General features: G+C 34.5%; 1 protein-coding gene across 1 annotated transcript in view; it reads left to right on the forward strand.

Annotated features, from left to right (window-relative positions):
- The first annotated feature begins 1153 nt into the window (after positions 1-1153).
- The window catches only part of LOC148007750 (vomeronasal type-2 receptor 116-like), a 35497-nt gene continuing 13773 nt past the window's right edge, over positions 1154-22877 (forward strand). The window contains exons 1-5 of the mRNA XM_087603686.1: positions 1154-1359; positions 11567-11846; positions 12233-13036; positions 13731-13958; positions 14143-14266. Coding sequence (XP_087459812.1) covers positions 1154-1359; positions 11567-11846; positions 12233-13036; positions 13731-13958; positions 14143-14266 — 1642 coding nt within the window. The remainder of the gene's footprint in view (positions 1360-11566; positions 11847-12232; positions 13037-13730; positions 13959-14142; positions 14267-22877) is intronic.

The raw sequence follows: 22877 nt of genomic DNA on the forward strand, positions 1-22877 counted from the left end.
AACATATATAGTCCTTTCCTAAGAGAACACAGCCAGAACTTTTTAAATACAGAGGGGAATGCCAGCAGCATACCACTGAACTGAGCATGGGAACCCTATTGGAGTACTTAGAGAAAGGACTGAATGAGCTGAAAGTGCCTGCAACCCCATAAGAACAACAATGCCAACAAATTGGAGCTTCCAGGGACTAAACCACTATCCACAGTCTATACATGCATTGACCCTGGACTCCAACTGCATAAGTAGCCGTGAATAGTCTTGTTGGGGCACCAGTGGAATGGCATGCCTTGGTCCTGCCAAGGTTAGACCCCCAGTGTAGGGATATGTTGGGGGGCGGTAATGGAGGTTGGATGGGGAGGGGAACATCCATATAGAAGGGGAGGTGGAGAAGTTAGGAGGCTGATGGTCAGGAAACCAAGAACGGGAATAACATATAAAATGTAAATAAGAATTACCCAACTTAATAAAAATGGAAGTAAAAAAAAGAAAAAAAAATTTGAATAACATTAATTCCAAATTATGCATTTTCCATGACTCTCTTCTAATATAATTCAATTCAAAATAAATGCAAGAAGCAATAATGAGACAGAAAGTAATCGTATGACATTAATTCTACAAGTGTTGAAGATGAATAAAGATATTAAAGATATTGCTTACTTTCCTTAATCTTTTTATTACTGAGGTAAAATGGGTTCAGTTTAATTCATTAAAATAATTCATTGTAAAACTCAGTGAAGTAACCTATGTAATGAAAGTGAATTATTGCAAATGAGTTCAGAAAACTGGTTTGATGAACTAGGCTTGTGTGAAAATATTCCCAAAAGGAATTGTGTCCGGAAACTTTAGGTCTACTTACATGAATATAATCACAATGGATACATAGAATGATAATTATGACCAAAATTATTACCCCTATTTATCACCCGGCCACAGGATCTCAGATGCAGAGCCCCAGGCCAGAGAGTGCTTCAGAGTCCTCCTGGGGCAGACAGTTGACTTCAAAGTAAAATGCTGAGAAAAGTACCTGTGTTCTTTATTAGAAACTACTGTAATAAAAGGTGACACCTTTATGTGTGCCTGACAAATCGAAATGGGAGATTCTGCCCACCTAATGGTTCATGCTGCATTTTGCTCAAGCACATATCTTGATGACATGGCAAAGATATTCTTTTTGATTGTTGTCTTCTTGCTTCTGAAGCTTTCCTTTCTTTTTTGCCATTTGAGTGACCCCGGGTGCTTTTGGAGAATAAAAGATGAAGAAAATTATCAAGGAGATAAAGATATTGATTGTTTCTTTTCCATTTATACTGAGCATGGTTATGTGAAGAATGATTACTTCAGTGGGAATCTAGACAAGCAGTAAGTGCATTTTTCATTTATGCATAAATGCACATAAAGCAATCCAGGAACACTGAGTGATAGATAAGAACCTATATGATAAGATCCTCTGTCTCTCCTCCTCTAGGACAAAACTAAAAATTTTGTCATGTTACATGGTCGGTCATTTTCCTTATTATGGTGGTTTTATGCTGTTGCTTGTTTATTATCATGTGTAAATCACAATACAGTTAGATGATGAATGAATGAATCACATCATCATCCTTGCTCTTAGAGAGATTCTGATTATGACAATTTCCATCTTAAGGTTTCATGTGATGCTATTGTATAGTGCCTTCTTTGTGGCTAAGTGTCTGAGACGTCTAGGGGTTAGGTTAGTTGGGACTGACTGTCTTCTATGGGGTTGTCTTCCTGCTCAGTTTCTTTCAGCCTTTCCATAATTAAACCACTGGGACCCTAGAATTCAGTAAAATGGTTGGATGTAAGTTTCTACATTTGTCTCAATCAGCTCTTTGTTCAGCCTCTCAGAGGACAGGCATACTAGACTCCTGTCTGTAAGTACACCATAGCATTAGTAATAGTGTCAGGCTTTGTAGCCTCCCTTGAGATGGATCCCAATTTGGGAAGGTCACCTCACCTCCTTATCCTCAATCTTTTCTCGATTTTTGTCACTGCAATTCTTTTAATAAAATTTCTGGGTCGGGGTTTTTGACTGTGGCATCGCAACCCCATCTGTCCATCTTATGCCCTGTCTTTATACTGCAGGTAGACTCAACAAATTCTTTCTTCCCACTGTTGGACATTTCTTCTAAGGACCCTGTATATTGCTTTTATTGTGTTTAGGTAAGGGCCTTGGATACATGATCTCTTCAATATTTTTAACATGAGGAGGTATTGTGTTTTGTCAAATGCCTTTTCAGCATCTGAGATGATCTATGAATTTTTGAATTAGTTCTTATGGTGGACTATGCTAATGGATTTTCATATACTGAACATTCCTTACATCCCTGGGATGCTTTTTAAATTAACTTTCCTATAGTTCTAGTAAGTGTTAGATTTGCATCAAATGACAGTTACTTTTTCTTTTCATGAAGAGCTACAGAGTAATTACAATAACTCAGAAAATAATTCAATTGACTGTCTTTGAACAATGCATAAATATTTTCCTATTTTCAACCACAGGTACTCGAACTTGTGTTACCTTTTTTTAAGTGTATTATCTATTTGAAGATAGCATGTATTCACGATCATCTTTCAATCCCTTTGAATAATTCTTTCAGATTTATGCATTCCACCATGCTACTATGTGCAATCCTAAAAAAAATGTCTAGTCTAATTTCCACTGCAGATATACTCTAATATTTATGGCCTCTCGTTACATGACGTTTAACTACCAAGAGAATACAGTTTAAAGTTTACTCATTCTTTCCAAATCACCGTTTTTCTCACTCAGCATCTATTCATTGCCTATATTATTTGATGTATTAATCATATTCTATGAATAATAGAAGTGAAGTGTGTTATTTCTCATATGTGTTTATAATGAATTTATATGGAATAAGATACTAATTTGTAAACAGAGCCTTCAAGTTCGAAAATTTAGAATGTTACTTCACTTTCATACCTAGGAGTAAAAGACAGGAAACACTCATCATTTATATGCTAGACTTCCCACAGATTAAAAAAAGTCCCACAACTAATAAGTAGACAATGAAGTAGCATACTAGAAAATATGACGTTGTTAAAGTGTATGATATGAAAAATTTAAATATACATTGCATTATAGCTAAATTAATTTAGATAGTTATTTATTCAATGTAGGTTTTGCAGATATATAATGTATGATCCATGTATTCAAAATGTTAATGATATATCTATATATATATATGTGTGTGTGTGTGTGCGTGCATGTGTGTGTGTTGTGCATCTGTGTATCTGTGTGTATGTGTGTTTCTAATATCACAGTCAAGCTTAAAATACTGAGAAGATTGTTTTGAGAATCCTGAATGCTGTATCCTCAACTCTTATTTTTTTATCACCTCATACCTACCCTATTCCCCAAATCAATATTCTGTTACATACTTCTAAGTTTAATTTTAATATAATCGAGATTATATGCTTTGTGTCCTATTAATCATTTTTACTAAGCATTTTATTTTCCAAATCCATCTACATTTACAGCATAAGTCAAATTTATGTTACCTTCATTGTTTATATAAAGTATATTTTAGTAAAATATCCTGAAATTGTAAATTACCTACCTCAGCTCCTAAATGATTATTTACTAATTACCTTCCATATGGACCCACATCATTGCCTTTACCCATTAAAAGCTTGTCATATAAACAATAGTAATTAAATAGGATAAAACAAAAATTTCAGATAATGTATTCATTTAAACAGACTGAAAAGGAGCTCCTGCAAAAACAATAAAATATGTATGAGAAACACTTATACAAAAATAGAAATATGCATCTTTACAAACAAGAATCCCATAAAAATAAGAGTGCTGAAGCTGTAACATAAATGTAAAATAGGTACACTTCAAAAGTTAATCTCCTAAAAAGTATAATTAGAAAGAATTTCCAAAATGTCACTCAGTTTACTTGTGTTTTTCTTATACTTGATATTCAGTATTCCCTTGAAACTGTTTCACCAGTGAGTTTTGTATCACCAGTGGGGATACAAATTTTGTGTTGAGATTTCTTCACTATTATAGACATGGATGTATATTTAGCCTTCCCCATGAAGACCTAAGTTGAACCAGTACCATTACTCAAGATGGTTTCCTTATTCTAGTGCAGTTTTCTTGAATTTATTATCAAAAATATTTAAGTGTCCAAAGGGATGTGTTTATCTTTAAGTTTTCAGTTAAATACTACTGATCATCTCCCAACCACATGTGGCTAATTTTATTAATAGAGGTGTGAAGTACGAAGTGAGGTTAGAAACAGTCCTATCAGTTATTTCATTATTTTGGATTATGTTAGCTACTCATTTTTTTAAAAAAATTCTAAACTGTAGCTTGTAAGCAAAAATCAATATTATTTGATTCATTAAACCTCCATACATCAGCAACTGAAATAGATTAACTGGAACACTCAATTTTCAAAGTTCATAACTCTTTTTAGTCAGGAATGGCAATTACCTTAAAAAGTATGACCCAATTTCAGGTATTTCTGAATGAAAGAAAAACTCAAGAAATAAGGGAATTAAACTAGAAAAATAAAACTAGAAAACTATTCAAAATAGTATTAAAAAATAAGAAATAATAGAGAACATAAATCTGTTAAGTCAATTCAATACAAGCTTCAGAGCTGCGAGTTATATGCAATTACATTAAGTATTTACTGTAGTCACAAAGCATTACAGAAAATTCAAAAAACTCATGTAAAACATGCTGATGACATATAATTTTTAAAAAAAGATTATCAAACTGTTTAAAATATACCAAAGCAGATATATCAAGTTAAAATATATTTAATAAAGGACAGATGTTATGTGAACACATTAGAAATAGAATGTATCTGAACAAATTTAAACCAAATAGATCCCAAAGCCTGTTATTGTGATTGCCAGTGTCTGTAGAAAAAAATGAGTTATTAAAACTGATGGGTACATCTGAAGTCAGAGGACCTCAATCCTCAAAGGAAAAGTTGTAGTTATAACCAACCTTATATGACTTATTTTTGTACAGCCTCAAATAGAAAATGAAAAGATATGAACTGTGTGGAATAAAGAAAAGGGTGTATATATTATTGTGGTATTTGCATCAACTACGAATTCTTTAGATTTTGCAGTCATTGACACAGACAAATTTGGCAACCTATACTTCATTCCCTTATGAAGGGACATGAAATAACTTAGTGCTTCAGTAAAGAACTATTACACTCTACATAGCAGATAATTCTCATTTCTTTTCCACACATTTGGTACTAGAATGACAAGATGAAGGCATGGGCATATTCAATGTTGGCTAAGAGATCTTTTCTTATTCATGGATGAAATATAAATATTTTACCGTGTTCAAGAAGAACAAGATAGAACTCTTGAAAATTTCAAAAAATGAGGGAATTCTGTAAATACAAAATTCATATTTTCAAAAACTTTATTAAATATTCAAAAGAAAAATTCTAATTTTAGAATATCGTTAAAGATGAATTCAAAAGAAGAAGATAACATAAAACTCTTTCAATGCTAGTATATTTTTCTTTGTTTTTAATTTATTTTTCGTGGGTATTTTATGTATTTCAAATATTTCCTCCTTTCCACCTGCTCCCATACCCCTCTACCCATCGCCCAGCTCCTAGGAGAATGCTGTCACTCCCACCCACCTATAACCGAATCAAAACACTGATATTTTCCTACCCTGGGGAAATGAGACTTCACAGAACCAAGGGCTTCTCCTCCTATTGATGCTGTCCTCTGCTAGATATGTGTCTGGAGCTATCGGTCCTGTCACAGGTTGGTGGATTAGTCCCTGAAAGCTCTGATGGGTCAGGTTGGTTGATATTGATGTTCCTTCTATTGGATTGCTAAACCCTTCTGCTACTTAAGTCCTTTAACTAATTCCTCCATAGGAGTCCCAGTGCTCAGTCCAATGTTTAGCTGCAAACATTGTCATTTGTATCAGTAAGGCTCTGGCAGAGACTCTTAAGAGACATCCCAATCACGCACCTGTCAACAACCACTTTTTGGCATCAGCAATAGTGACTATGTTGGTGACTGCATATGGGATGGATGCCCAGGTGGAGGAGTCTCTGGATGACCTTTTCTTCAGTGCATGCTCCACTCTTTGTTCCCATACTTCCTTTGATGAGAATTTTGTTCTCCCTTGTAAGAAGGACTGAATCATCCACATTTTGTTTTTCCTTCTTCCATAGCTTTCATATGATTTGTGAAATATTTCTGGGGTATTCCATACTTTTGGGCTAATATTTACTTAGTGCATACCATATTTGTTCTTTTGTAACTGGATTACCTCAGTCAGGAAGATATTTTCAAGTTCTATCCATTTGCAAAAAAATTCCAGTAGTCATTCTTTTTAATGCATGAATTACTATTGTGTAAATGTACCATATTTTCTGTATCCCTTTCATCGCTTAAGGACATCTGGATTCTTTCATGCTTCTGGTGATTATAAATAAGGATGCTATGAACATAGTGGAGCATGTGTCCTTGTTATATGTTAGAGCATCTTGTGGGTATATAACCATGAGTGATATAGCTGGGTCCTTAGATAGTACTATGTGTAATTCTCCAAGGCACCTCCAGACTGATTTCAAAAATGGTTGTACCTGCTTGAAATCATACCATCATTGGAAGAATGTTCTTCTTTCCCCAAATCCTCACCAGTATCTGTTGTCACCTGAGTTCTTTCTTAGCCATTCTGACTAGTACCAGGTAGAATATTAAGATTGTTTTGATTTGCATTTCTCTGATTTTCTGGTGGAACTTTTGGAGTCACTTAAGTTACTATCATATCGTCTGCAAAAAGTGATATTTTTGATTCTTCCTTTACAATTTTTACCACTTTGACGTCTTTCTGTTATTTAATTGCACTGACTAGGTCTTCAAATACTAGGGCTTTAATAGAATAGGTAGGGAGAGAGTGGGTAGCCATGTCCAGTCCCTAATTTTAGTGAGATTGCTTCAAGTTTCTCTCTATTTAGTTTTATGTTGGCTTCTGATTTGCTGGTTATTGCTTTAACTGTGTTTAGGTATGGACTTAATGAATTCCTGATGTTTCCAAGACTTTTCACATGAAAATGTGTTGTATTTTGCCAGATCCTTTCTAATCCTCTACTTAAAAGGTCATGTCCTTTTTGTCTTTGAGTTTGTTTATATAGGGGATTCCGTTGTTGCTTTTACATATGGTGAACAATCCTTGCATTGCTGGGATGGAGCCTACTTGATCATGGTCAATGATCATTTTGATGTGTTCTTAGATTCAGTTTGCAAGTATTTTATTATTTTTGCATTGATATTCATAAGAGAAATTAGTCTGAAGTTCTTTCTTCATTGGGTCTTTTGGTGGTTTAGATATAAATGGAATTGTGCTTTTGAAGCAGAAATTGGGTAGTGTTCTTTCTGTTTCTATTTTGTGGAATTGTTTGAAGAGTATAGATATAAGGTCTTCATGAAGTCTGTTATAATTCTGCAGTAATCCCATCTGGTGGTGGGCTCCTATTGGTTGAGAGATTTTTAATAACTGCTGCCATTTCTTTAAAATTTATGGGACTGTTTACTTGGTTGCATCTGATCCGGATTTAATTTTGGTACCTGGTTTCTGTTTAGAAAATTGTCCATTTCCACCAGATTTACCAGTTTTGTTGAATATAGGGTTTTGTAGTAGGATCTAATGATTTTTTGAATTTCCTCAGATTCTGCTGTTATGTCTCTCTTTTCATTCTGATTTTGGTAATTTGGATACTATCTCTGTGCTCCCTGGTTAGGCTGGTTAAGGTTTTATCTGTCTTGTTGATTTTCTCAAAGAACAAGCTCCTAGTTTTGATGATTCTCTGTACAATTTTTTGTTTCTTTGTTCCTATTTGGTTGATTTTATCCCTGATTTTGATTATCTCCTGCCTTCTCCTCCTCTTGGCTGTATTTGCTTCTTTTTCCTCGAGCATTCAGGTGGGATGTCAAGCTGTTAGTGTATGCTGTCTCTAGCTTTTTTTTTGGAGTCATTCAGAGCTAGGAGTTTTCTTAGTACTGCTTTCAGACTATCCCATAAGTTTAATTATTCTGCACTTTAATTCTCATTAAATTCTAAAAAGTTGATAATTTCTTTCTGTATTTTGACTTTGACAAAGTTGTCATTGAGGAGATCATTTTTCAGCTTCCATTTGTAAGTCTGCTTTCTGTATTTTTGTTTGTTTGTTTGTTTGTTTGTTTGTTTGGGCCAACCTTAGTCCATGGTGAGCTGATAGGTTGCACAGGTATTTTTTAAATCTTCTCATATCTGTTGAGGCCTCTTTTTTGACCAAATGTATGGTCAGTTTTGAGGTGTTGAGAAGAAGGTATATTCTTTTGTGTTTGGATAAAATGTTCTATAGATAATATAGTTAAACCAACTTGGTTAATGACTTCTTTTAGTTTCTCTGTGTCTCTGTTTATTTTCTGTTTTAATGATTTGTCCATCTGAGAGTGCGGTATTGAAGTCTCCCACTATTATTGTGTGAGGAGAAATGTTGCTTTGAACTTTAATAAAGTTTCATGTATAAATGTGTGTTCTCTTGTATTTGAAGCATAGATGTTCAGAATTTATAGTTCATCTTGGTAGATTTTTCTTTTGATATGTATGAACTGTCCTTCCTTATCTTTTTTTACAGCTTTTGCTTGAAAATCAATTTGCTTGACATTAATTGGCTCCTCCAGCTTGTTTCTTTGAAACATTTTTTTTTATTTTTGGAAATTTTTTTCCAGCTTTTTACTCTTAAGTAGTTTCTGTCTTTGCCACTGAAGTGTGTTTCCTATGTGCAGCAAAATGCTGTGTCTTCTTTACATATCCAGTCTCTTAGTCCATGTCACTTTATTTAGGAATTGAGTCCATTGGTATTAAGAGATATTAAGGAATAGTAATTGCTGTTTCTGATTATTTCTGTTGTTAGTGGTGGAATTATGTTTGTGTGTCTCTCTTCTTCTTTTGGTGTCATTCCAAAAAGATTACTTTCTTGCATTTTTAAGGTGTATTTTCTCTCCTTGTGTTGGAATTTTCCATCTTTTGTCTTTCTAGCGCTGGATTTGTGTAACGATATTGTATAAATTTGGTTTTGTTATAAAATATATTTGTTTGTCTATCTATGGTAATTAACAGTTTTGCTGGGTATAGTAGCCTGGGCTGGCATTTCTATTCTCTTAGGGTCTGTACGACATCTGCCCAGAGAATACTGATGTGATTCTGATAGTCTGCCTTTAAATGTTACCTGATCTTTTTCCCTTATTGCTTTTAATATTCTTTCTTTGTTTTGTGCATTTGGTGTTTGACTCTTATGTGAGAGGAGGAAATTTTTTCTGGTCCAATCTATTAGTGTTCTGTAGGCTTCTTCTATGCTCATGAGCATCCCTTTAGGATAGGGAAGTTTTCTTCAATAAGATGGGTCAAGATATTCACTGCCCCTTTAAGTTGAGAATCTTCATTCTCTTCTACACATACTGTTTTGTTTGGTGTTCTCATTGTGTCCTGGATTTCCTGGAACTTTTGGGTAAGGAGCATTTTTGCTTTTTGCATTTTCTTTACTATTGTCTTAATGGTATCTTCTACCCCAAAAGTCTCTCTTTAATCTCTTGTATTCTGTTTGTGATGTTTGCATCTATGATGCTTAATCTCTTTCCATGTTTTTCTTATTCCAAGGTTGTCTCCCTTTGTGATTTCTTTATTGTTTCTCTTTCTCCTTTTACATCAGGTATGGTTTTGTTTAGTTCTGTCTCCATTTTGTTTGTGTTTTCCTGTAACTCTTTAAGGGTTTTTTTTCCTCTTTAAGGGCTTCTACTTGTTTAACTGTGTTCTCCTATATTTCTTTAAGGGATTTATTTATGTACTTCTTAAAACCCTCTTTCATCATTGTGAAATGTGATTTTAAATGCAAATCCTGCTGTTCAAGTGTGTTGTAATATCCAGTATTTTCAGTGTTGGGAGAACTGGGTACTGATGATGCCAAGTCATCTCGGTTTCTGTTGGTTAGGTCCCTGAGCTTGCCTCTTGTCATCTGATTATCGCTTATGTTACCTCTTGGTTTGTCTAACTTGAGCTTGCTCCTCCTGTTGGCCTATGTGCCTGTGAGCCTGTGTCTAAGGAGTGTGAAATTCCTGGGAAAAAATCTCTCTGCAGGAATGTTTTGGGTTTCTAGGGCTGTGAAATACCTTGGACTCTAGGCAGAGATGGAAATCTCCTATCCCATGCTGCTCTGTGGTTCCTGTGCCCATCATGTTTCAGTAGGGTTTCTCTTTGGGTACAGTGGCGAGATAGTGGACTCCAATATACTAAGAGTGAGAGCACTCCTGGCAGACCAACTCTGCGTGTTGGTTATGGGTTTTAAGAGCTGTGAGACAGCTTTATCTCTGGGCGCAGAGGAGACTAAATGGGTCCTATCCCAGGCAGTCCTGACGTTCCCATGCCCCATGTGCTACTGGTGTGTGTCTCTTTGGATAGTAAGTGGAGAGAAAATAGGGTCCAACCTGTGGGCTAAGGAGTGAGAGCACTCCTGGGGACCATCTCTTGTGGACAAATTTTCAGTCCAATGATTGGTGGGACAACATTAGCTCTCGGTGCAGAAGGACTGCTTGTATATTTTAGATGGAAGACTCAAAACAGATGTAATAAAGTTAAATTCATCAAATTAAAAAAAACTTTAAGATTGTTAAACTATTTTGCAGGTCTCACAATAAGGAACTGTGACAACATATTAATATGTCACAAATAAATCTGTGAAATCTTTCCTTAACCCACATTAAATTTTATCTAGGATTACCATAATTAAAACACACCCTACATGATTTTCTGCTCTGTTTTCAGAGTGAAATGTAGGACCATCCACTTGATTTCCTCAGTTTGTTTTGCCATTGAAGAAATCAATAGGGACATTCATATGTTACTCAACACTTCCCTACTAGTCAAGATTGAAGGTACCCTAAATGGGAATAATGTAGAAAGAGTTTGGTTCTTGAAAAAAAGGAAAAGAAATTATTTCTAATTACTACAGTAAGAAACAGAAAATATATTTAATTGTACTTACAGGCCGTAAATGCATAACACGTATTCTTAACCCTGGATCTCATATAGGTATTCAAAGAATACAAGAAAATAAAATGGAACTTTAGACAATTTCAAAAATTGATGAATTCTGTAAATATAAAATTCATATTTTAAAAACTTTACTAAAAAATGAAAAGATAAAAAAAGTACTGTCATTTCAGAACAGAGTTGAAGAAGAGGTTAAAACAAGAAGAAAACAGAAAACTCTGTAAATGCTTAATATATTTTCATATATTAGACAAAAGAATTCAAAACTGAAGTAATGAAGTTCAAATCATAAAATTAAAAAAAACTGAGATTATTAAATTATTTTTCAGGTCTCACATCCTAGTAAATTACAATAAAAATCTGCAGCAATATAAAAATGGGTCATAAAAATACAAAAATCTATGCTTAACCCACATTTACTTTAATTTATGATTATCATAATTAGAACCCATATCCCCTATGATTGGTGTGCTCTGTTTTTAGGGTGACACGTAAGACCATCCATTTGATTTCTTCAGTTTATTTTGCCATTGAAGAAATCAATAGGAACATTCATATTTTACCCAACATTTCCCTACTAGTTAAGACTGAATGTAACCTATTTGCGGATAATGTGGACACAGTTCGGTCCTTGAAAAAAAAGGAAATTATTCCTAATTACTACTGTAAACATCAGAGAAGATATTTAATTGTACTTACGGGACCTCCATGGATAACATCTTATATACTTGGACCATTCCTGTTCTTCTCCAGAACTCCAGAGGTAAGTCCCATAGTGTTACTTTTAATGAGGTATTATCTTACTGTATTCTGAGATTCTCAGTACAGAGGCTGAAGAAAAAGGCAAGGAATTTTTCTATCTATTCTGATCCATTAAGCATAAAGGTTAGACACTTTATTTGGCAAACACAGCAATTTTATGACAAGTGAGCAGCAGATACAACATAATGTGAAATGTTTTTACCAGAAGACTCAGTTTACCTATATTTGAATAGGAATTCCACAAGAAGTTGGATATGATTTTAATAAAAAGAGGAAGAATTCACACTTTCTCACACTTCTAGCATGTACCCTAACACATTAGGTCTTAGATTGAGCTCTGTGCATTCCATTTTCTTTATAGTGATACTTATGATCAATTTCTTTCAGCTTTATTGTGGTTATTTTCATTTCCAAGCTGACCAGGAACAGTTTCCTCATCGCTACCAGATGTCACCCAAGGACACATCTCTCCCACTAGCCATGGTGTCCCTTGCAGTTCACTTCAGATGGAATTGGGTAGGAGTGATCGTTACAGATGATGACCAAGGAATTCAGTTCCTTTCTGAATTGAGAACAGGAGTGGAAAAAAGCACTGTCTGTGTAGCATTTGTCACTATTATAACATATGATTGGTTTTCATATGTTAAAATGATTCATAAATATTATCACCAAATCATCACGTCATCAGCAAAAGTTGTGATCGTCTATGGGGATAAAGAATCGCTTATACAATATAATTTCATGCTATGGAAATCTAAAAACGTTCAGAGACTCTGGGTCAGTGTGTCACAATTTGATATGATCACAATGATAGGAGAGTTCATGCTTCACTCCTTGCATGGGAGTATTATTTTTTCACATCAGCACTCTGAGATGTCTGGTTTTAAAAAATTTATTCAGACAGTGAACCCTTCTAACTATAGTAATGATATTTCTTTTGCTAAACTGTGGTGGACTTTCTTTAAATGTTCTTTGCCACCACCTAATTGTACAACACTGAAGAACTGTCCAAGCAAAATTCTATCTAAATGGATTTTTGTGCCACCACTTGGAATGTCCATGAGTGATACATGTTACAACTTATACAATGCTGTGTATGCTGTGGCCCACTCACTTCATGATATGCTTCTTCAACATGAAGAAACATACTCAAACAATAATGGAAAGGTAGTGGAATTTAACTCCTGGAAGGTAAAACTTTTTACACTGCATGGCATATGTATCATAGAGATAGCATTCATTAATAGAATTATAAAGTAAAATCAAAGTATGTAAATAAACTTTATCCTAATTACACATATTTCTGGACTCATCCACTACGTAATAGGCATATCATTTTAGTCTCATAATTTATGTGATAGCCAACAATGGCACCCAAGTCTGCATTTTACAATCTTAGTCATAAAAATTTCATCTGACATTTCAATCATTATGTTTCATAACTTATCATTTGAAATTTCTTTCTTGTGAAATTAGTAAATGAAGTTAAGATAATTACTTGACGTTTATTTGATAAAATATATTCTAATTTATGTAATAAATACATCTCAAATAATTTCAAATACATTTTTATATTTTGAACCTTTGTGTATTTAGTTTTCCTATCTTATGATCAAATAATATTATTGCCAGAATAGAAATGGACAACTTATTACTTCTCTCCAAACATAAAATTTATGTGTGCATGTGACCATCATATACAATTAAAAATGGTATTTTTAAAGCATAGTGAAACTTTTAATGAATATGGAAGATATTTTACTTCGTTAGTACTAAATTCTTCTGATAAAGGTTGATTTGGGGTGTGGATAATGGATATGAATGAAATTAAAAACCTTATAATTCTGTATGCATATTTGAATCTATATTGACAAATATGTTTCAGATATTCTCTTTTCTGAAGACTATACAGTTTGTAAATCCTGCTGGAGACCTTGTGAACATGAACCAGAATAAAAAACTGGAAACAGAGTATGACATTTTCTATATCACAGATTTTCGTAAACAAGAAGGACTTAAAATGAAAATAGGAAGATTTTCTGGTCATTTTCCTAATGGTCAACAACTGTTTATGTCTGATGACATGATAGAGTGGGCAACAGATATCAAACAGGTAATTTGGTCATCATATGCTCATAAAAGTTTTATCAGTAAAAAAAACAATGTAATTTTACTTAATAACATGATACTTGTGTGTAAAAAGAGGTATTTTTAGCAGGCTTTCTCTTGTGAATTGTTACAGCATTTGACACATATGTTAAACTGTTTATTTCTATAATGTATTCGATTTTCTTCAGACTGTAGCCTCCATATGTAGTGTGCCTTGCAGACCAGGACTCAGAAAATACTTTCAGGAGGGAAAGGCTGTCTGCTGCTTTGATTGTTACCCCTGCCCAGAAAACGAAATTTCCAACATAACAGGTATGTTTTCTCAAAGTAATAAAATTGCTTCTATCTCTCATATGCACATAGTTTTCATAAATCCATTGTGGAAAGGAAAAGATAAATACAGTTTTTAACAGTAACACTGTGATGAAAAATAATATACACTCTCTCTAGGACTATATTTTTGCTTCATAATTCTGGAAGCAATGAAACAATATTTCTTCAGAGTACTAAATTTTATGCTTTTCTGTTAGTTGTATTCTTTCAATTTATTAAAGATAGAGATACTTTTTATGTTTTGTTTTTTTCAGTATCTACTGAGGTTTAAACCAAACACTACATGTGAATTGATATTATATCATGTTTTAGGTATAAGTTTTTGAATTGTGTTATGGTAGATCAATAGTATCATTGACAGTTTTTATTTTTATTGTGATCTGGTACACAGACGAATTTGGAGTCCAACATATGGCACTATGAATGATAGTTTAAAAAATCATATCTAGTATGAACAGAGATATCACAATTAAATAGGTATTGGCATCAATGATGAAAATGATTTTTCAAAATAGTAGTGTATTAGGAAGGTGAACAATAGAATTAACTGCTGTTGCAGGGGATAGAAATAGCCAAGCAAATAATTAAATTTTAAAGAGTCAGGCCAATATGTAAATTGTTCCATATGATTTTCATTTGACAATTATGAAGATAAAGTATTTATTTGAAAATTTACAGTGACATTTTAAAAAAAATTAACTAAAAAACCCAGAGACTACAGTAAGAAGTGAAAAGACATAGGGTAAGATACAGAAGAGAAATTAATAAAAATGTATTGATTCAAATGATATTATAGCACATGTATTAAAATCAAACAAAGAGTCAAATTTATTGAATTTTATGTTGGTTGAACACAGGACATTAAATAAATTTTATAAAATTTGCCATGTCCTATATGTTTTTATCTTTTTTATTGTACATAGAGTCTTCTCTCATACAGTACTCCAGACATGTTTCCAATCCCTCTACATTTCTTGGCTTCCCACACATCCCTCTGTCTCAGAACCATTCCTCTTCTATCTTAATGTTCAGGAAAGTATGAGCCTCCAAAAGAAGATAGTCAAACAGTATAAAAGAAGATAAGATAAAACAAGACAAGGGTCATCATCAATGATGGACAAGGAAACCGAATAGGAGAAAATGAGTTTTAAGGGCCAGTAAACACTCAGAGATATACCTGCTCCCACTGTTAAGAGTCCGACAGAAACCCAAGCAAACAGGTAGACCATATATAGAGAGAACCTGGTGCAGACCTGCTCAAGCTTCCTCCTAGATGCTTTAATTTTGTGTCTTTCCTGTGAGAGTCCTGCCTAGATGAAATGGTAGAATATGAAATTGTGGGGGTGTTCTGCATTCCCTCTGTATTTCTAACTTTTTCCTACACTATTCTTAAGGAGGGAAATGATGAAGATATCTAATTTAGTCTTTCTCTGCATGCCTGGCTCTGGATCTATACACCTGCTCCTATTCACTGCATAAGAAAGCTTCTCACTCATGCCAGAATAGGGCACTGATATAAAATGTAATAGTGTACACACACACACACACACACACACACACACACACACACACACACTCACAACACCTATCCATATATTTATTTATCTTCATCTTTATCACTAATGTAGCATAATATTAATTAGGAATCATACCTTACTTTTTTAAAAGAATAGTACTATTTGAAATTGGCTAGTTCCCTGCTGTATCCACTATTCCATTGTACAGGTTATGACAATCTAAGTTTGGATGGACATGGATTCCTTTTTTCTCTCTGTGTTCATAACCCACAACAGAACACTTTCTCTCTTGTCTTATTCTGCTCTCAACAACAACAACAACAACAACAACAGCAACAACAACAACAACAAAACCCAATCTAATTTCTCATGCCAATAAGTTTCATACTCCTCTGTCCTTCGGCCGCTTCATTATCTTGTCTCTCATGTTCTGGGCATTGTATTCATCATTTACTAAACAGCAATATTTAAATGAATAAGACTGTATGTTTTCCAGGTGTGGGTTTCTGACTCAGGATAACTTTTGCTAGTTATATACATTTGTCCAAAAATTTCATGTCCTTTTGTTTTTAACAGATGGGTAATACTATATTGTACAAATGCATCCTATTTTCATTATGCAGTCTTCAGTAATAGTACATCTATTTGCTTGTAGTTTTTGCTATTTTGACTATAGACATAAAAACATAATTGGACAATTGTGCTTCTGAGAGTGTTAAAGAATATATACAAGAATGGTGTAGCTAGGTTCGAATAAATCGATTCTCAGTTTTCTAAGAAACTTCCATAGTTATTTCACAGTTATTTTGTAAGTTTGTATTCCTATAAGCAATGAAGACAGGTTCTCCTTGGCCCACATGCTTACTTACATGAGTTATCACCTGTGTTATTGAACTTAGCCATTTTTACAAGTTAGAATGGGATCTCAAAATAGATTTGAATTGCATTTCCATTATGGCTAAATCAGAAATGGTGATTCATCCAGCAGTTTTCTTATTTTCCATGATATCTTAGGTATCACATGAAATTAGGAAATATTCTTTCAAGATCTGTGAAAATGGATGTTGGCATTTTGATGGGATTGATTGAATCTATATGTTTAAGTTGGAAGGATGGTTATTTTACTGTTATTCAACTGATCCAAGACAATGGGAGGTCTTTTTATATTATGGTACTACTTAAGTTACTTTCTTCAAAGATTTGAGGTTTATGTTTTTCTTACACAACTTTCATCTGTTTAGTCATAGTTTCCATAAGATATTCTGCATTTTTTGAGTTTATTAGGAAGGGTCTTGTTTCTTTACTTTCTTATTCAGTCAATTTGTCACTTGTATATATGGAACCTACTGATTGTGTGTGTGTGTGTTTGTGTGTATAATAATGTGTGTGTTTGTCATTGTATTTGTGTGTTTGTGTTAATCTTGAACCCAGCCATGTTCTGATAAATTTTGTAAGCTGCAGGGGTCCTCTAGTGGAATATTTAGGGTTATATGTGTTTAAATCATATCATCTCTAAGTGATGCTTTGACTTCATTTTCTCTATATTGTATTGCTTGATAAAATTCAGAGTCCTATTGCTCTAGTCAAAATGTAATGAACTGTAATTAATACATAGGGAAATAGTGGATTTGACTTGATCCTGATTTTAATTAATTAATTAATTAATTAATTTTAATGCTGTACCCTTCCCATTCAACGTGTAAATCAAACCCTACACTACCTCCATCTGCTTTATTATTGAGAGGTAGGGTCTCTGGGGTTATCACTCTATCCTGGCACAACAGGTTTCTGCAGGGCTAGGCTCCTCCTTGCCAACTAAGACCAGAAAAGACAATTATCAAGATTGAGCTGCATGTCTACTACATACTTGATGTATGCTCTTTGGTTGATGGCTCAGTTTCTAAATGCTCTGCTTAGCTCTGTACCCCATTTTCTAAATGGATTCTTTGGTTTGTTGATGCTTAACTTCCTGAGTTCTTTGTATACTGCAGATATTAACCCTCTGCCATATGTAGGGTTGGGGAAGACACTTTTACAATCTGCAGGTTGTCTTATGACAGTGTCCTCTGCCTTACAGAAGTCTTTCAGTTTCAGGACTTCCTATTTACCAATTGTTGATCTTTCAACCTGGGTCACAAATATTCTATTCAGAAAAACTTGTTTCCTGTTCCAAAGAGTTCAATTCTGTTCCCCACCTTCTCGTCCATTATATTTAGTGTATACAGTTTTATGTTGAATTCATTCATCCTTTTGAACTAGAGTTTTGTTCAGGGTGACAAATATGAATCTAATTATACCAATCCCGCTTCTTAAAGATGCTTTCATGTTTCCGTTGTATGGTTTTGGATTCTTTGTCAAAACTCAAATGTACATAGAGCTTGAGATTTACATTTTGGACTTTGATTCTTCCCTTTAATTAAACTGTCATTGTTTTAAACCAATGGCATGCACTTTTGAAACTATTACTCTGTAAAACAGCTTGAGGGATGCTGATTCATCCAGAATTTCTTTCATGTTCAGGATTTTGTTTAAACTATCCTGTTTGTTTATTTCCTCCTCCTATTCCTCCTCTTCCACTTCTTTTCTGTGTGAAGATTAGAATTGTTTCCTAAGGTCTCTATAAAGAATTCTGTTATAATTTTCATGGGAATATCATAACTGCATTGACTCTATAGGTCGCTTTTCTCAACATGGATTATTTTACCATTAATCCTACCAATCAATGAGCTTGAGAGATCTTCGCATCCTTGGAGATTTTCATCCATTTTTTTCAACTTTGAGAATACTTTTATGACCTGATACCTTACATATAAAATTGGCATGAAAATTGAAGTGTATCACCAAATTGAGAGGAATTAATTTGATGGCACCAATAATTTTCTATTTTTATGTTTTGATTTCTGATTACTACATTACTTTTAGAAAAGAACAAATATTTATAAAACAATAAGATTTACAGTATACTTTGAACTATTTCTTAAAAATGATATATTGAAATTTCAACATCAATTATTCATTTTTTTCTTTTTTTCCATTTTTACTAAATTGGATTTTACTTATTTACATTTCAAATGTTATTCCCTTTCCCTGGTTTCCTGTACACCAGCCCCCTAATCTTTCCTGCCTTCCTTCTATAAGGGTATTCCTCTCCTCATGTATGCCCGCAACAGTCTCCTACTTTTGGGGTCAAACCTTGGCAGAGTCCAGGGCTTCCCCTTCCACTGGTGCTCCCAAAAGACTTTTCACTGCTACCTATGCAGTTGGAACCCAGAATCAATCCATGTATAGTCTTTGGGTAGTGGTTTAGTCCCTGGAAGGTCTTTGGTTGGCTTTGTCATTCTTACGGGGTTGCAAGCCTGCTTAGCTGTTTCAGTCATTCTCTAATTCCTCCAATGGGGTACCTGTTCTCAGTTCAGACCCGTTTTCACCTCTGTATTTGACATGTTCTGTGTCTCTCAGGAGAGATCTATGTCAGGTTCCTGCCAACATGCACTTCTTAGCTTCATTCATCTTATCTAGATTTGGTAGCTGTATGTATATGGGCCACATGTAGGGCAAGCTCTAAATGGCCGTTCCTTCAGTCTCTGCTCTAAACTTTGACTCTCTATCCCCTCCTATGGATATTTTTGTTACCCTTTTAAAGAACGAGTGAAGCAGCCACATTTGGTTCATCCTTCTTGAGTTGCATGTGGTCTATGCATTGCATCTTGAGTAATTTGAGCATTTAGGCTAATATCCACTTATCAATGAGTGCGTACCAAGTGTGTTTATCTGTGATTGGGTTACCTCACTCAGGATGATATTTTCTAGTTCATTTCATTTAACTATGAATTTCATGAAGTCATTGTTTTTGATAGCTGAGTAGTAGTCTATCATGTATATACCAAATTTTCAGTATTTCAGCCTCTGTTGAATGGCATCTGAGTTCTTTCCAGCTTCAGGCTATTATAAATAAGGATATTATGAACATAGTGGAGCATGTGTCTTTGTTGTATGTTGGAGCATCTTTTGGGAATATACCCAGGAGTGGTATAGCTGGGTCTGGACCATGGGGCTCCTACAGCTGACTGCTCCTCTATTCCTGTGTCCTGAGACACTATGCAGTTTCCTCTTGAGCCAGGGATGTTAACATAGGTGGGCAGACATAGCAGTCTTTCCTGCCCTGCAATCTTAGGTTTTCCCACACTGCTGGGTATTCAGTTCTTTCTCCCATTTTCATCCTTTTCTACAGAAACTTTAAATTCTTCTCATACAAGTCTTTCTCTTGCTTGGTTAGTGTTTTAATTTATATTTTGTATGTGTATAATAAATGGTATTATTTCCGTAATTGGTCTCTCACCATATTTATGGTTTATGTAAATTAAGACTACCATCTTTTTGTGATAATTGTGTGTCCAGCCACTATGTGAAAGGTGTTCATCAGCTGCAGCACTTCTCTGGTAGAACTTTTGGAGTCACTTTTGTATACTATCATATCATTTGTTAACAGCCATACTTTAAATTATTCAATTCCAATTCATATCATCTTTATCTCCTCTGGTTGTCATATTGCTCAAGCTATAAATTGAAGTACTAAGTTAAAGTGACAGGTAGAGATTGAGATCCCTTGGGTCAACACAAGGGACATTAGTGGAATCACTTTACATTTCTATCCCCTTAATATGTTGATGTCTTTGGCTTGCTGAATCTTGGTTTTAATATGTTTCTGTGCACACCTTGTTCTTCTTCTCTCCAAAAATTGTAACATGAAAAGGTCTTGAATTTTGCTCAAAAATTTTTCAGTATCTAATGAGGTAATCCTGTATTTTTTTCATTTTTTATATGGTTGATTATGTTGATGAATTTTTCAATCTCTGAAAAGAAGCCCACTTGATCATGGTGTATGATCTTTCAATGTGTTATTTGGACTCCTATAAATCAAAACTCACAAGAATTTGTTAATTGAGAATTTTGGCATCAAAGATCTTAAAGGAAATTGGCCTGAAATTCTCTTTGTTGAGTTTTCATGTCATTTAGTTATCCAGGTTTTTCTGACCACATAAAAATAAATTGGTACTGTTTCTTTTGGTTCAGTTTTTGTGAAATACATTGATGGGTATTGATATTTATTTTAAACTGAAGAATGTTGGAATTCTGTGCTAAAATCATCTGTACCTGTGCTTTACATGGTGGGAAACATTTAATGTCCCCTTGTATATCTTTAAAGATTATAGGACTATTTAAATAGTTTACTGATCTTCATTTAACTTTAGGAACAGGCATCTATATAGAAAATAATCAGTTTCATATGGGTTTTCCAATGTTGTCTAGTACAGGCTTTTGATGTAAGATGTAATGATTCTTTGAAATCCTTCAATGTCTATTGAGCGGCCTGGATGAAAAAAAGTGTTAGTGATAGGTAATAATTCAGTGTTTTAGATAGGAATGTAGAATCTAACACCATGGAGAGTAGACAGCTGCCCAGGTCTTCTTTTGATTAAGTCATATATATATATATGCATATATATATATATATATATATATATATATATATATATATATATGCAGTGTGTGTTTTTTATCTGGGAACTCAATAATAAAAGGTGAGGTAGAAACACTTGGCTGGGATATAAATACTTTTTACAGCAGAAGCTGCCCTGTAATTTTGTTGTAACACTGGGGGAAACCCTGAGTAATGTGTAGGGGTAATTGATTGTCTTCAAAGCCCATACCTAGACATCGGGCAGGTGGGCCTGTGGGAGACCAAGAGTTGTCACTCATGAATATGAAAATATAACATTTTTATAATATTTGTTTACCTTCTTCTTGTTGTTGCCCACCCCCTAGTCCCTCTGCCACAGTCTCCCATCCCATTCCTCCTCCCTCTTGCCTCCTAAATGATACTCCACCAACCAGGGCATCAGACGAGAATGTATACACTGCTGCCTGGTAGCTCAGTCTCTGGCAACTCCCTGGAATCTGGATTAGTTTAGCTTGCCGCTCTTCCTATGGAATCACTTTCCCTTTCAGCTTCTATCCATACCCTAATACAAACATATGAGTCATAGAAGGCAGTCCAATAAAGAACACCATAGCATCAGTAATAATGTCAGGCTTGGTGCCCCCCTGGCCCAAGAGATGGATACCAAGTTGGGCCAGTCATTAAACTGTTTTTCCTTAAGGATCTTCTCCATTTTTGTCCTTGCAGTTCTTTTAGACAGAGACCAATGTAAGCCAGAAATTTGGACTGTGTGTTAGTAACCCTATCTCTCCACGTGAGGCTTTGTCTGCCTACTAGAATTGGACTTCCCTCTCCCAAATGTTGGCCTTTTTTCTAAGGTGACCACAAATTTGTCCTGAGAGCACCTACCCTTTGGGATCTCTTTTACTTTCTGGGAGGTTTTCCACTTCCCACCCATCCCAGAATGTTTATTTCTACTCATTTTATTGGCCCTGAGGGCTAATGTCCTGCTCTCTATATCTGATTCTTTTCCTCTTCTCATTCCTCTTCCTCTTCCAACCTGCGACCATCTCTCTGGCTCCTGTGATTATTTCCTTCCTCCTTATAAATGTAATTGAAATATCCTCACTTGGTCCTTTCTCCTTGTTGTACTTCTTAAGGTTTGGTGATTGTTTCCTAAGTAGTCTGCACACTTTGGCTAATATCTACTTAACAGTGTGTAAGTAGCATGGATGTCCTTTGGGTCTGAGTTACCTCACTTATGACATTTTGTAATTCCATCCATTTGCCTGCAACATTCATGATGTCCTCATTATTAATTGTTAATTAGTATTCTGTTGTGCCAATGAGCCACATTTTCTATATCCATTCTATATGTAATCAAGATTGAGGAAAATCTAGGTTATTTGCTCCTACTGCCATTTAGAAATGAGTCTGCTATGAATATCATGGAGCACATGTCTCTATAGTATGGGTTTGGCATATTTTGGGTCTATGCCCAAGAGTGATTTAGTTGGGTTTTCAGGTAGAATTTTTTTCCAATTTTCTGAGGAACCACCAGACTTATTTCCAGAAGGGGTATGGAGTTTGCAATCCCATCGGAAATAGAAGAGTGTTACTTTTTCTCCACATA

This window comes from Rattus norvegicus, chromosome 1 (genome assembly GCF_021556685.1).
Source record: "Rattus norvegicus strain SHRSP/BbbUtx chromosome 1, alternate assembly SHRSP_T2T, whole genome shotgun sequence".
NCBI classification, from domain to species: domain Eukaryota; kingdom Metazoa; phylum Chordata; class Mammalia; order Rodentia; family Muridae; genus Rattus; species Rattus norvegicus.